The sequence below is a fragment of the Terrapene carolina genome, unplaced genomic scaffold (assembly GCF_002925995.2).
Source record: "Terrapene carolina triunguis isolate 2854851 unplaced genomic scaffold, T_m_triunguis-2.0 Scaffold66, whole genome shotgun sequence".
In the NCBI taxonomy this organism is placed as follows: Eukaryota; Metazoa; Chordata; order Testudines; family Emydidae; genus Terrapene; species Terrapene triunguis.
The window spans coordinates 91029616-91046325 of record NW_020664417.1 but is presented as its reverse complement, the minus strand read 5'-3'; the positions used below and the strand labels follow the sequence as shown (position 1 = coordinate 91046325).

Sequence of the window (16710 nt, the reverse complement as noted above, 5' to 3'; positions counted from 1 at the left end):
GGAGTGAATAGAACAGGGCAATTTACAGTGATCCAGCCCCTGTTGTCCAGTCCCAGCTTTTGTCAGTCAGAGGCTAGGGACACCCAAAGTATGGGGTTGTGTCCCTCTGACCATCGTAGCTAAAACCCATTCACGGGCCTATCTTTCATCAACTTATCTAAATCTTTTTTTAATCCAATTATCGTTCTGGCTTTCACAATATGCTGTGGTGATGAGTTCCACAAGTTAGCTGTGTGTTTTATGACGAAGTACTTCCTTATACTTGTTTTAAACGGGCTGCCTGTTAACTTCATTGGCTGGCCCGTGGTTCTTGTGTTATGTGAAGGGGTAAATAACACTTCCTTATTCACTTTCTCCACACCAGTCATGATTTTATAGACTGCTGTCATGTCCTCCCTTTAGTAGTCTCTTTTCTAAGCTGAACAGTCCCAGTCTTTTTAACCTCTCATATGGAAGCGGTTCCATACCCCTCATCATTTTTGTTGCCCTCCTCTGTACTACTTCCAATTATAATATATCTTTTTTGAGATGGGATGATCAGTACTGCCTGCAGTATTCAAGGTGTGGGCATAGCATGCATTTACGTAGTGGCATTATGATATTTTCTGTGATATTATTTATCTCTTTCCTAAGGGTTTCTAACATTCTGTTCATACATGCCTACATCCCCTCTACCCGGGGGGTGCTCGACCCCTCTGCCCCCTCCGCTCCAGACCCTGTCCCCACTCCACCCCTGTCCCCAAGCCCCTGCCACACCTCTATCCCCCTCTGGTCTGCCTCCGCCCTGCCTCTTTCCACCCCCTCCCTCGAGTGCGCCCCATCCCCACTCCTCCCCTGCCCTCCCAGAGCCGACCTGCACACCGCAAAACAGCTGTTTGTGGCAGGCGGGAGGCACTGGGAGGGCGGGGGAGGAGTGATCAGCGGGGCCGCCGGCAGGGGACAGGCACTGGGGAGAGAATGGAGAGCTTGGCTGCTGGTGGGTGCTGAGCACCTGCTAACTTTTCTCCCTGGGTGCTCAGCCATGGAGCACCCACAGAGTTGGCACCTAGTATTCTGTTAGCTCTTTTGACTGCTGTTGCACATTGAACAGATGTTTTCAGAGGACTATCTACAATGACTCCAAGATCTCTTTTGTGAGTGGTAACAGCTAATTTAGACCCCATCATTTTGTAAGGATAGTTGGGATTATGTTTTCCAAGGTGCATTACTTTGCATTCGTCAACATTGATTTTCCTCTGCCATTTTGTTGTCGAGTCACCCAGTTTAGTGAGATCCTTTTGTAACACTTCAGTCTGTTTTGGACTCACTATCTTGAATAATTTTGTATCATGTACAGAGTTTGCCATATCACTGTTTACCTCTTTTCCCAAATCATTTGTGGATATGTTTAACAGCACTGGTCCCAATACAGATCCTTGGGGGCCCCCGCTATTTACTCTCTCCACAGTGAAAACTGACTATTTATTCCTATCCTTTGTTTCCTATCTTTTAACCAGTTACTGATCTGTGAGAGGACCTTCCCTCTTATCCCATGACTAATTATTTTGCTTAAGAATCTTGTGAGCGACCTTGTCAAAAGTTTTCTGAATGTCCAAGTACACTATATCCACTAGCTAACCCTTGTCCACTTGTTTGTTGACACCCTCAGAGAATTCTAGTAGATTAGAGAGGCATAATTTCCCTTTATAAAATCTGTATTGACTCTTTTTCCCAACATATTGTGTTCATCTGTGTGTCTGATAATTCTGTTCTTTATTGTAGTTTCAGCCAATTTGCCTGGTATTGAAATTAGGCTTATTGGCCTGTAATTGCCAGGATCACCTTCGGAGTCGTCGTCTTTTTTTTTAAATCCACATCACATTAGCTATCCACCAGTCATCTGATACAGAGGCTGATTTAAGCAATGTTATATACTGCAGTTAATGGTTCTGCAAATTCATATTTGAGTTCCTTCAGAACTCTTGAGTGAATCCCATCTGATGCTGGTGATATATTACTGTTTAATTTACCAATTTGTTCCAAAACCTGCCCTATTGACCTCTCAATCTGGGACAATTAATCAGATTTGTCACCTAAAAGGAATGGCTCAGGTGTGGGAATCTCCCTCACATCCTCTGCAGTGAAGACCGATGCAAAGAATTCATTTGGCTTCTCCACAACAGCCTTGTCTTCCTGGAGTGCTCCTTCAGCACCTTGATCGTCCAGTGGCCCTACTGATTTATTGGCAGGCTTCCTGCTTCTGATGTACTTTAAAAAAAAAAAAAAAAGGTGGCTGTTAGTTTTTGGGTGGGAGAGGGGTGGGGTGGAAAGGGGGAGGGGAGGTATGGAGTGTTGTGGGGAGGAAGAGTCTGGCTGGGGGTGGGAGGTGTTGGAAGAGGGAGTGGTGGTGGTAGTAGAGGGGAGAGGCTGGTGGGGAGTGTTAAAGGGAAGGTGTGGGGGCTGGAGAGAAGAAGAGGCTAGGTGGGGATAGGTGTTAGAGGGGACATTGGGGATAGCCTTGGGAGTAGTAGCTGGAGCTATGGTGTAGTTGCAAAGCAGAGGCTGAAGGGCTGGGGGCTCTCAGACCCTCCTGTGAGGAGACAGTAACTACACCTAACCACGGTTTACCAGGCCTCTTGGGCTGCGAGAATTTAAATGAGGGAGATTTCAGAAAATAATGCGTGAGATTTTAAATCTCAGTGAAACACGCACAGCAAAACCCTGTGTCACAGGAGAGAGAAATTTCAAACACCGCTTTGAAATCCATTCCTTTAACCTGGGAGTCTCCCTCCTTTCCACGTGAGCACGTCTTGGCAACAGGTATGCTTTTTGGCTCTGGAGCATAGCAAACCTGTAGTGCAGCTAGTGTGTATGTAAATATATACCCTGTCAGGCCTGCCAAGTCTCATTCACTGGGGTAAGGGTGACTCTCTCTCTTCTCTGTGATGCATTTTAAGCCAGAGTTTGAAGTCTCTCCTTTGTGAGGTTGGATTTTGCTGTATGTTTCAGTGAGACATTTAAAATCTCACTCATTCAAATTCTCACAGTTCGAGACTCATCTCTATATTTTATATACTTTTTGGTGATGCCTAATCTGTCTTGCAGTGAGATCTACATACTGATCCTGATGCACCCGGTGCATTTGCCTCCCTGTAGACAATTTTCTCATACATGCTATGATATGCATTACCGCACATGGGGGAGGAAAAAAAAATCTTACTAAGATTAAGAAAATGGCAGAAATGTGGCAGTGCAGTTCCCCCGTGAAATAAAATATTTCCCACCATGACAGTGTCTAAAAGCAAGTAGCATTTAAAACCTAAGGGAGAAACTAATAACAAACAAGATGTGAATGGGAGGCTGACTTGCATATGTGTTGCTGTAAGTGGAAAGGTGCTGTCCTTTCATGAAGCAGCACTGAAGAACAGGTCTGATATGTAGAGCCAAAGTACTTGACCCTGAGTTCTTAAAAATTACAGAAGGGAGACTACCTGCCAGGTGTAGAGAGTGCGTCAAGCAGTGCACGTCACTGTCCTAAATCTTCTGGAATGTTCTTTAAATCTCAACAACAAATATGAACCAAATGTTATACATCGGACCTGTGAAATAGAGTCCTGAAGCTTAATCTTGAGGTTGTAGCTTAGGGTGAGAGAACAGTAAAAAAAAATTTCACCACCTCTTACCATTTGATCATAGAGAGATTCTCCTGTAGAAAGCATCATGTGTGGTAACATGTAGCTAATCACACACACTAACATGTAGCTAAACACACACATTACTACCTCATCTTGCCAGAAGTTCAATAGCAGAGATAGTAAATAAGCCTGCCATGTTAGGCTTCATTTATGTATCTATCTACAAAATACTTGCTAGGACACGGAGTACTACAAATTAAAATGGAACTAAAGTCTAAATTAACCAAGTACAGTTAGTGGTGTATAATTGTTTTATTGTTAAATTTCTGAAACTTGCATTACTGATTAAATTAACAATAGATCACCCCATCGCTAGTGCAAATTAGTACAGGTCTGCAGTGATGAACAGAAATAATAGTGACAAAATGATTCCTTATGAGTAATAAAAGTGCTTAAGTATGGGTGGTAAACTGACACTAAGCCCTTTTAAACAATCAAATTCTTGAAGATGAGCATTTACTTTCTTCAGATGAATATGTTTGGGGAAAGTGGTACAAAGTCCTGTTTTCTCATGTTTGTGGGGTTGGTTTTTTGTTTTTGTTTTTTGGGTAACCACAAATGCCTTCAATTGAAACTTGGCATTTTATAAACTCATTAGCACCAAAGGTCTCGGGGTAAAACTATGTATTGAAAGTATTCCTCATTTCCAATAGCCTTCTGCACCAGCTACCAGAAGAAGTATTTTAAAAATGCTAGAGCAGGGGTAGGCAACCTATGGCATGTGTGCCAAAGGCGGCACGCGAGCTGATTTTCAGTGGAGCACTCACTGCCCGGGTCCTGGCCACCGATCCGGGGGGCTGTGCATTTTAATTTAATTTTAAATGAAGCTTCTTAAACATTTTAAAAACCTTGTTTACTTTATATACAACAATAGTTTAGTTATATATTATAGACTTATACAAAGAGACCTTCTAAAAACATTAAATGTATTACTGGCACGCGAAACCTTAAATTAGAGTGAATAAATGAAGACGCAGCACACCACTTCTGAAAGGTTGCCAACCCCTGTGCTAGAGGTTACTCCTCTGATGAAAGAGGATTTATTCATATGAACTAGGGAGTAGAGTGTTTAAGGGCCCTCCATTCACTAATGTCCCTTTAAAATGTTAATTTTGCAAACAATACATTCTCACACCATTAAAATATCTCTGTTAGCTGGTATGGGTAACAATAAGAACTAGATTCATGAAAGCTATCTGTTCTTGTCAGCATATATAGTAGGGGCTGTTAGTCATGTGTTTGGACATGAACTAGCCTAAAGGGGGAGTGTTAATAGGGCTGTCAAGCGATTAAAAAAATTAATCGTACTGTTAAACAATAATAGAATACCATTTATTTAAATATTTTTGGGTGTTTTCTACATGTTCAAATATATTGATTTTAATTATAACACAGAATACAAAGTGTACAGTGCTCACTTTATATTTTTGATTACAAATATTTGCACTGTAAAAAACCAAAAGGAATAGTATATTTCAGTTCACCTAATACAAGTACTGTAGTGCAATCTCTTTGTCATGAAAGTTGAACTTACAAATGTAGAATTATGTACTAAAAAACTGCATTCAAAATAAAACAATGTTAAATTTTAGAGCCTGCAAGTCCACTCAGTCCTACTTCTTGTTCAGCCAATTGCTCAGACAAACAAGTTTGTTTACTTTTGCAGGCGATAATGCTGCCCTTTTCTTATTTACAATGTCATCTGAAAGTGAGAACAGGCGTTCACGTGGCACTGTTGTAGCTGGCGTCGCAAGAGATTTATGTGCCAGATGCACTAAAGATTCATATGTCCCTTCATGCTTCAACCACCATTCCAGGGGACATGCATCCATGCTGATGACAAGTTCTGCTCAATAACAATCCAAAGCAATGCGGACCAGCGCATGTTCATTTCCATTACCTGAGTCAGATGTCACCAGCAGAAAGTTGATTTTCTTTTTTGGTGGTTCGGGTTCTGTAGTTTCTGCATCAGAGTGTTGCTCTTTTAAGACTTCTGAAAGCATGCTCCACACCTTGTCCCTCTCAGATTTTGGAAGGTACTTCGGATTCTTAAACCTTGGGTCGAGTGCTGTAGCTATCTTTAGAAATCTCAGATTGGTACCTTCTTTGTGTTTTGAAAGTGTTCTTAAAATGAACAACATGTGCTGGGTCCTCAGCTGAGACTGCTATAACATGAAATATATGTCAGAATGCAGGTAAAACAGAGCAGGGCACATACAATTCTCCCCCAAGGAGTTCAATCACAAATTTAATTAACACATTTTTATAACAAGCATCATCAGCATGGAAGCATGTCCTCTGGAATGGTGGCCGAAGCATGAAGGGGCATATGAATGTTTAGCATATCTTGCATGTAAATACCTTGCAATGCCAGCTACAAAAATGCCATGCAAATGCCTCTTCTCACTTTCTGGTGATATTGTAAATAAGAAGAGGGTAGCATTATCACCTGTAAATGTAAACAAACTTGTTTGTCTTAGCAATTGGCTGAACAAGACATAGGACTGAGTGGACTTGTAGGCTCTGAAGTTTTACATTGTTTTGTTTTTGAGTGGAGTTATGTAACAAAAATCTACATTTCTAAATTGCATTTTCACGACAAAGATTGCACTACAGTACTTGTATGAGGTATATTGAAAAATACTATTTCTTTTGTTTCTAAATATTTGCACTGTAAGAATGATAATCAAAAATAATATACACTTTGATTTCAATTACAACACAATACAATATATATCAAAATGTAGAAAAACATCCAAAATATTTAATATTTCAATTGGTATTCTATTGCTTAACAGTGCAATTAAAACTGAGATTAATTGTGATTAATATTTTTAATCGCAATTAATTTTTTTGGGATAATCGCATGAGTTAACCATGATTAATCGACAGCTCTAATTAATAGCCATGTCAAAGTAAACTTATACAACTGTAGGTATGAATGTCACTTGTGATGTCACAATTTAATTTGTATAGGAAAAGGGTTCTTCATATGTATATATTTTTAAATTAACAGCAGTTTTTAGCTTTGGGGACCTATTCTGTCATCTGTCCTTCCACAGCCTAAGCCTGAGGTCTTTCATGGCATTTTAAGGATTCGAGCTCATACTCTTTTGTTGCTAATTAAACAAAACAATATGAGCTCTAAACAACTTACCTTTTTTGGGATCACAACCATGACCCCTCTACAGAGAGACAATGTGTGACTTAAGTCAGTATATTAATGTCTTTGCTCTGAACAATTCATCTTCCGTCCTCCCACCAAAACATGTAATGGGCATAAAATGAGAGCTGTACACAGTGTTCTACAAGCCAGTCTTCAAGGAGCGCTGAGTATAATGAGTCCTTTAGAAATATTATTTCAAATGCTAGTGAATACAATATCCATCATCTTATAGGAATTCTTACATGCCAGAAGAGCAAAAAACTATATCTAACAATGTGCACATTGACTTTCATCTTTGTTGAATGTTTGATATCAACAGGAGATACTCCATGTTTCTTTTTTAGTATTGTCATACCTTCTTAGGATATGAGAACCACAAAACAAAATGGTTTTGCCATCCAAGGAAAATAAAGTGACACTTTCAGCAAGAGAAGTAACATGGTCTATTATCCTGCAGTTATTTTAAAACTTATTTGTGCTGTTGATTTTTTGAGGCTGCTTTCGGCAGCCTCATGTGCAATGCTAGGATATAACATTTAGAGTTCATTGTTCCTTTAAGAAGTTGTTAATTCTTGCTGGGACAAACCATGCTGTATGTCCCATTTACCAGAAACAATGCATAACTCCTTGCTCGGCAGATATCCAAGAGACAATGTGTGATCCCTGCAATCTTGAGCAGTGTGTTACAGTGAAAGTGACTTGATGCTGACAAGACCTAGACATTTCATTGCTGTGCCAACTTTTTAAAAAAATCTTGTTCGTTTCAATTTGCTTCAGCTGTAATGCACTGATCAGGATGTCATTGGTTTGATAGAATATAATGAGCAGAGCTCACTGTGACTTGGAACAGTGTGCGCAAGAGCCAGAGAAATGGAAACAAAAGAACACGGATTGAAATGATGATACTAAGGAAAATAGAGGAAGAGAAATGGAAACAGCAGAGTCAATCAGAATAACTTCATGGGTAAGAGTAGACTACTTTATTTTGGGGGATGACAATGGCTGATATATTGGGCTTTCATCTTTAATTTTCTTTAAAATCCAATATTGAACTTTTGGTGTCTAAGTTGTGCATCACTTCGAAACATTTCAAAGGTGGGTATGGGGGAGAAGAGGCCTCCCGATGCACACCCTGTCTAGGACAAGTCTTGCCAAAAGCTTGTCCTTTATATGTTAAGTCAAGTATAATACCTTTTCACTGCTCTGTATATTCAGGTGGGCCTAAGACCTGTTCACTTAAGCCACAACGAGCTATAACAGGGTTTGTGCAGTCAAGACCAAACCATGTTATGATCTGGCTTGGCCAGCACCAGTTCTAACAATCCCCACTGAACTCTTGTTTTATCAGTATATAGCAGATTTTAGGCCCTTAACCTGCAAATGCTTGTACGTAACTTGCACATGTAGTCCCACTGAAGTCAATGAGACTATGCCTGGGAGTCAAGCACGTGCAAAAGTGTTTGTGGGATTGGGCCTAATTTTGTGCACCATCCTATCTAGGCAACTACCACAAAAGATTTCTCTGTGGTTCACTTTGAAAATATAGAATGGGATTTTTTCAGAAGCACTCTGCATTGGCCTAACTCTGCTTCTATTGAAGTCAACTGAATCTTTACCATTGATTCAGTGGAAGCAGACAGGCCAGTGCTGAGGTCTCTTGAAAATCTCACCCAAATTATCTCATAGCTTCGAAAATGAAGGCAATTTATTGAAATTTCAAGTGTAGCCATTTCAGTTTTATGCTATGCTTTTCCAAGCAACAAAGTACAGTTGTAACGTTCCACTTTTTTATAATCTCTTGGGTTTTGAAAAACTTTCACTGACTAAACATATTTCAATTTTCTTAAATAATGAACAGTTTCAGATTTTTCCTCATGGGTGGCACGTCCTTTCATCAGCCAGCTGCTGAAGCCCACGTCTATCTAGTTCTGCTTTGTCTTGTCTCTGAGGTTCACCGTTTTCTCTTTGACTCCACGCTTGAGCTTGCAGCCATCTTTCAAATTGGTCACCAGGATGAGACCTTAAAAATTGAGGTCCTCTCTGCTCTCCATTGTTTAAAAATAAATAAAATAAACCTTTGGCACTTTTCACAGGAATAGGGCATTTGTCCTGACGTGCCTTTAAGAGTTCCCTTTTAACCAGCTGTGCAGTGGCTTGTGTGCATGTTTGGCTGCTCCATTGCGTCCCAGCGGTGGCTATGTTTCTGTAGTGTTGTATGCCTGTAGTTTGGGATGAAAGGTGTTAAGAAAACATCATTTGATTTTTCTAGCGCTTCTAATGAACATGTTTTTATGTATGGTTGAGACTCCTTTCCCTTCTGCCTCCCCAAAAACAATTACCAAGAAAGAGACTGCTTACAAAAGAGTTTGTTTTCCAGTATTTCCTACAATAGAACCTCTGCCTTTCCTTCTTGCAGTTACTATGAGGCAGCATATAGAAAATCATGTAAAAATGCTTGTGAAATAAGAAAATCACTTTGGGGGTCAACATCTGCTCTACATATTTGTTGAAGTCAATGCGTATATATGTTAATGTTGTAGTCCTGACTTTTAATACTATACCTGTCTCTGTGGTATTTGAGAGCAGAAATTGACTTTATCGTGTTTTATTGGTGCCTTCAAACTGAAACCCCATTGACCCCTCTTGCCCAAGGGCTGTATTTGGCCCACAGTTTTTCTTTGCACTCTTCTAGATTTCTGTAGTCTTGCAAGTTATCCTTGAGAATCAGGGAAGAAGAGCTGTTAGAAATAGTGAGGTTGAGCACACTTCCTTTTCCTTCACACTCTGATCAAAAAGCTTCTGCACAAAACTATAGCATGTCTACAATATAACTTTTCTAATGTTTTAACAACATACTCTCCTACCACCTTTAATCTTACGCTTCTTAAAAGTTGAAGACTGAGGACAGGTCTACTCTACTGCAGGGATCGATGCTCTGAGATCGATCCACCGGTGCTCGATTTAGCGCGTCTAGTAAAGACCCGCCAAATCAACTGCAGATCGCTCTCCAGTTGACCCCTGTACTCTACCCCCAACGAGAAGAGTAAGGTACACCCCCTGCAGTGTAGACCCCACGGTAACTCGACCTTAAGGTACATCGACTCCAGCATAGCATAGGACGACTTACCACGGTAGTGTAGACATAGCCTGAAAGGGAGTGGAAATAGACTGTGTGCAAAGAGAAATTTTAAAAACATCTTGAAGATGCCTATTAAATGACATAATCAGAATTTTCATGGGGATCTCCAAAAGTTTTCTCTAAATCTTAACCTCCAGTATCTGTCCCTACACTTTTGTTAGGACAAAGTTAAGAGAAAATGTCTGAACTTTTAGCATGTAGCAAAAATAAATTAGTACAGTAATATTTCATAAAGTGCTTTTTTGAGTGCTTGCATATGTCACTGCTTTAATTGCTGTGCCAAAGCACTGTGCCAAAGGAGGAACAGACAAATAGTTACAAGGCTAAAACAAATGCAGCAAACCATGCTCCTACAGTGGGGTAGCTGAGAACAGTGTGTCAGGAATTGAATCCTTGTCTCTTAACTCTATTGCTGGACAGTGAGTCTGCAGTAGGCTATTCAACTGGGCCCAAACTTTCAAAACTGTCCATTTGGGTTTTTTGGGGGGAAGTGGTGGAGATGCCCAATTTAAGCACCTCTTACCCCTCCCTGTATGATAGGGGTGATGATAATGCTAAATCAAAAAGCATTGGGAGTTCTGTAGATGAAAAGCAATATGTAAATGCTGAGTCGATGAGTACATTAGTGTGAATTCCTCTTCTTTTGGATGTTGCATTCCCACCCTCATCGAGTGTCTCCATTCTGGTGGTAATTGATGTTCTCCATTATGATCCCGCGACTTCTCATCACTAGTCGTTGTCAGATTAAAGGTTAATATAAAGTGGATCAAAAAGTAGAGTCTTCTGTATTCTTTCTAAACGCTCTCAAAGAGCTACAGTCAAGTGGCTTAAGCTGCCTTTAAATTGTTATAATCCACTAGGATCTACACCAAAGGTGCTTTGTATTGCCAGTTTTGGCTTTCGAGCAGTTAACAAACAGGACTCCTGCACTGCTCATGTTGAATCTACTGGGTGCAGTTTAAGAACATGAATACAAATAGAACAAGGAAGTAAATTAAATGGTTGTTTATTTCAAGCAGTCATAACAGGATATTTGCTTACTAAGTCGAAAAGAACAAAGATGTTTATTTTACAACTTAAGAATGCTATTTTCAGACAGCGGAAAAGTAAAAGCAAATTTAAATGATAAAAATGTGTTGATTATGGCCTTATAAAGAGGTGCCGATTATATTTGGGCCCAATACTGTACTTGGTATTACAATCGGGTAGAAAATGTCTTTTTTTTTTTTTTTTAACTTATTATTTTTAAAAATTAAGACACTTCTTATGCAGGTTCCCCCCAAAAGTGTTATTTGCTCTGCTGGCTGACCATCTGCCATTAACTAGTGTACCTCATTGATAGCTTTGAGCACAGTGCTGCTGGTGTATGTACAAGAGCTACTGCTCCCAAGAATGATTGGTTTATTTGAGTATGTATCTGTTCAGGTACAATTGGGTCTCTCCTCTTCATCTGAATTTGTTTCTCACATGATCATTTGTTTGTGATACCACACTTAGCTGCGGTTAATAATTATGCTACCCCAAACTAAGGATAATGGGTTCAAGTGGGAAATAATGGATAGTTGCTTGCTGTGGAAATGGGCTTTCTATAAAGATAAAAATAAACATTAGGAGATGAATGGTTATTTAAAGACTTTCATAGTGAATGTCTTTTAATAAAGAATAATACTTAGAATTTTGGCATACAAATGAATTACATTAATTCTGGGTCTTTAATATGGTAAAGCATAAGGATAACATAGTAATAAATATAGTAGAGTTTTCATATAGTCATATTTTTTAAATCCAAGCTCATCTGGGACATGGATGTGCAGTCACCTTTATAAGGATTAGAGAACAATCACTGGTGTAAGCATAGCTAAAGTGTTTAGGAAGTCTGTTTTTGCTGTAAAAGGAACTTTCAAAAAGCTTCCAAAATGCTTTAGTAATAAGTTAATAAATTTTCAGCATCTCTGTAATGATTATCAAAGCATAAGATTTGGCTCAGAGTAAGTTTAGAATGTGAATATTTTGTGTCCCAGTCCTGGGTTCAGATTATTAGACTTCTCTCTCTGAGTTGGGCTCAGAAGGTAAGATCCTAAATGCAAATAAAGGGAAACAGTAGAATCCAAGGTAATATAGACAAGTTCTGCACCAAAGAGCAGATAAGCACTGAATTAGGGGGTGGAGTTTTGTTCAATAGATACAAAGAGAATGACTTTCTTTCAAGATTACAGTTCTTGGGAAGTGGTATTAAGAAGCATGTGTGGTTTTTTCCCCATTGTCCACTTCTTTTCTTTGCAAACTCCACCCTTGCAAATTTGCTTAATGTTCCCTCAGCTGCCATTCATTATCAATTATCCCTAACTGTGCAACAAGTAAAAACTATATTGACTTTGGGAATATCTCTTTGTTAGCGAAAATTCAGACTATTTTAATTGGTTCTAAGAGATGTGCTAAATTAAGCAAATGTCTTTGCTAAGCACTTGTAGTCTCCACAGGCCACAGCCCACATTAAAGATGAGGATGGCTACAATCTGCTGTATTTCATGCCAATAAATCTGCCAGTGTGGTCATCATTTGTACATGAGACACTTCATTGCCAATAGCACATGCAGCAGATTTTTAAAAAATCCATCTGTAATTAAAAAAAAATACTGTTTTTTAAAAAGTATAAAATATCTAAGGACTCATGTGGCTGCGCTCTGATCTATCTGAAATGTTTGGTTTTAGTCCATTCCTAGCAAAGAAGTGTCCATCTTCTCACAACCACCAGGGAAGTCAAATAGGCATCTTTCTGTGTAGGTCTCTAAACCAGCTGAGTTTCATCTCCTGAGTTCTTAGGCTGGAAGAAACGGAGCTTTCAGCTCTTTCACTTATGTATTGACATTCTTGAGTAGCCAAGCAGTGCCTAGTGTGCAAACACTGGTATGTGTATTTGAATTTGGAAGAGATTACAGAACACTTCTGATCTTCAAAGCACTTACTCATTGGTTTTTAAGACAAAGAATTAAATCAGAGAGAATGTTAAGATTTGGACTGAAAAGAATAATGCGAGGAATTTGAGTTACATTTACTCCGAAAACTAGGATAATTCTTTTCCCTTAGCATTGATCTGGTTGAAGATCTCAAAGGAATCTTTGAAATTAGTATGAATTAGCCTGATCTCACCCTCATGAGGTAGGTAACTATTTTTCTCATAGTACAGATGAGGAAACACATTTTTAAGCTTAAAGTGAGGCACCTAAATATAGTATGAATTTAGATTAAAAAATTAGTTGCTGTTCAAAAAGCTTTGCCCAAAATAAAGGTTACTTACCCAAGGTAACAAACGTGTCGTGGAGCTGAGACTAGAACCAAGTTGTCCTGACGAAAGTCCTGTGCTTTAATCACAAGACAATTGTTTCTTTTTAGATACAACTGCGTTCTGGTTTAATTTACCCTATTGTATCCTCTCTTGCATATGTATTGCATATTGTATAGTACATCACAATGTCTTGCTTTTATCCTGTTGTCACTAATGCGCAGAACAGCATTAACACACCAAAATTTATATTTAAACACTATCCACTAACATATACTGATGTTTATATAAACCTTTAGTAATCCATTATTAAAACAGTTAGTAGTCATGGTAGTAATTTGGATGGTGTGATTGGTAATGGGATCTGGAGCATTTCACCTCCAGATCATAGTTCAAAACATGGTCAGAATGGACAAAAAATCTCTTCAGTTGAGGACTGTTCAGAGGCCCGTGTGAAATGAGTTGTTTATGGTCCACAATTATTCTGGTCTCAGTACCAGGAGTTTACATTGCTAACAGGCACTGTTTGTTAGCATTCTCAACAAGTGCTTAAAAGTTTTCAAAATATAAACTGCCCATAGAATATATGCTTCAAAGCAACATACTTTACAGCTGGCCCCAATAAGGTCCAGTTAAACTCGCTTCACTGCAAGCTTTGCCTTAGGAAGCACAACAGGGTTTGGTCCAGTGGGTTCTCCTTATTAATGTAGAGATGCATTTTGCAGAGTAATAAATAACTGACTTGCATGCCAAAATTCCGAGCCTGGGAATATATATTAATTGAGCCATGGCAGCGCTTGTTTCTCTGGAGTCATCACAGCACGATTGTTGTGTGTCAGCCTTTAAGAGCCCTTCCTTAGCGTTAACATGTCAGAATAACAGGGAAATACAGAGCAGACTTTCAGTAATAGTGAATTGTAACAAGCTGGCTCCATCCTGTGCTCCTGGATTGCTTGACTTCACTGTCCCTACTCTTTGGGAGGTTTTTTGGGTGCTTTTCCCCTGCTGTTTCCGATCTCTGGAACAGCTTTCTTACCTCTCTGCTTCTTCTGAATCCATCTCTAGATTCATCTCTTTTCTCTGCTTTAGGCCCCCAACCCTCTGTAATAACTTATTTGGGGAACTTGGGGTTTGAATTTATAACATTTGATTAGTTTCCGCTGTTCTACTGAAATGCACAAATATCCGACAATTAGTCGTTACATAATTGAACTAACACTTGGATATTTTTTTCTTCCTGCGTGTGAATTTCCATTCTTTTGACACAGCTATATTCATATTGATATATAAAATAATACCAGTAAGCACCCAGCTAGTGCTTTAGATCTCCTTATGATGAATTCAAATGCATAACAGCAAAAGCAGTCACTAGATAGATTGCCCAAACCTATCTAAATATATTTGAATATAGCGAGAGAATCAAAACTCTCAATTATTCCCTCATTTCTCCCACCAGCCGCTGCCTCCAGCAAAACAGGCAGATTCTGTAATTACTGCCCAATTGAAGTCATCTATATCAACAGAACGGGTATGGCATGGATGAGAGCGGGGAAAGCTTCCTTCCCCCTGCTGCTCTGGGCTCTGAAACACAGCAAGGTGGGTGGGTCTCAGAGCCTAGGCTCCAGTGCAAGCCCAAATGTCTACAATGCTATTTTTAGCCCTGTAGCACAAGCCCAAGTCAGTTGACCCAGACTCTGAATCTCGCTGCCCATGGGAATGTAGACCCACCGTTACCTTATGCAATCCTGTGTTCTCTAACTGTCACCTTTGGCTTCATGCCCCTTCCATTGTGTTGTACACCCATGCATTGTGTTTTAAACAGGAGAAAGGACTGTTTCTTATGTTTGTACAGCACCCTGCACAAAGAGGCTGTAATCCTGATTGGTGTCACTAGGACTGCTGTAATACAAATCACACACTGGATTGTTAACTCTGCCTTTATGTGGGCACATACATTGATGCAGTCAAAACTTTTTCTCAGGCATTAGCCAAAAAGGCTCATCTAAACATCTTTTTTAAAGTCCCCAGTCATTCTAACCTGGCACTCCAGATCCTGTGACTTCTAGTGGCAATGGTAACTGATCTTACCAGCTGTAACTGCAGTGTCAGAAGATGTTTCTTCAGCTACATATTCAAGAGTTACAGTGAAGTTATACAGATATACTTCTGAATCATTTGTGAAGGGGCATTATAGGAGATAGGCTGAGTTCTGTAGTGACCAAATATAGTAAGCCCTAAAATCACAGGCAAGAATTACTGCTTTGTCTCCTCAGAGTACTGCAGAGTATCACTAAGATCAGAACAAAATCAATGGTCTATTTCCTAAGGGTATTGAAGATAAATTGGTTAATGACCGTGAGGATCTCCAAATCTCATTAAATATCATACATAAACACATGGAGTGAAATTCCAACCCCATTGAAATCAATGGCAAAACTCCCATTGATTTCAACAGGGTCAGGATATCACCCTGGGATAGGAAGATGATGATTGGAACAAACTTACCCTTCTTTACTTTGTCCCCCAGTCCCTTACTTCCAATATTGCTGATCATTAATATTTTCCACTTCTATAGCACTTCCTTTGTGAGCATCTCAGTAGACTTTACAAAACACTGAGTCTCACTGCCCCTGTTTGAGGGATAGGTGAGTAAACATTACAATCTCCATTTTACAGATGGTGAAACGGAGACAGAAACTTAAATGACCTATCCAAGGTCACATAACAAGTCAGTAACGGAGCAGATAGGAAGTGCCATGCCAGATCAGGCCAACTGTCCAGCTAGCCCAGTGTCCTGCTTCTAACAATGGCAAGTGCTTCAGAGGAATGTGTAAGAAACTTTATAGTGAACCATTATGGAATAACCTATCCAGAGGGGAAGTTTCTTTGTAACCCCAGTCAGCTACTGATTGGCTTGTGCCCGAAAGCAGGAGGGTTTATATCCCTCCTACCCGTTGTTTTCATCCTATTTAATGTAAGTCTGGATGTTCTCATTAGCAATATAAATGTCTAATAAATGAGGACCAATTTCTTTGTGGGGAACAATCATTTGTCTGTTTTGTGAGGAAGAATCTTCTTTAAATGACAAAATGTTAGTTCAGAGCGATCTGAGCCCATGCCCTGGAATGCTTCACAAAGCTTTTGTGGTCATGGACAAAATATTGAGTTCAAAATGGCAATCATGCAGGGCTGCCACTTTGAATTCAGTAACTCTGTAATGTTTTTCCTTAACGGTGCTGTCTGATGCAAAGGTGGGCAGTTTGGGTTTTTTAAAGTGTATTTAGTTGTCATAAAAGGTGCTGTCTTGGGGACAGAAGCCCTCTGTGTACTCTCCACAGAAGAGGTTCAGTATAGGCAGTGGCAAGGCATGGTTCCCCACTCTGCCACCACTGTGCGTCAGTAGCATTCTTGAGGGATTGCTGAAAGGAGATGAGGGTACATTCATGCT

At 39.6% G+C, this 16710-nt stretch overlaps 1 protein-coding gene across 4 annotated transcripts in view; it reads left to right on the top strand.

The window, feature by feature from the left end:
* Positions 1-16710, top strand: part of KRCC1 (lysine rich coiled-coil 1) — a 38461-nt gene that overhangs the window by 643 nt on the left and 21108 nt on the right. Inside the window, exon 1 of one of the 4 annotated variants that reach the window (XM_024217736.2) lies at positions 7774-7804. The exons of the other annotated variants lie outside the window; for them this stretch is intronic. Coding sequence (XP_024073504.1) covers positions 7801-7804 — 4 coding nt within the window. The 5' untranslated portion in view covers positions 7774-7800. Of the gene's footprint in view, positions 1-7773; positions 7805-16710 lie in introns of those variants that run through there. 4 annotated transcript variants of the gene reach the window in all.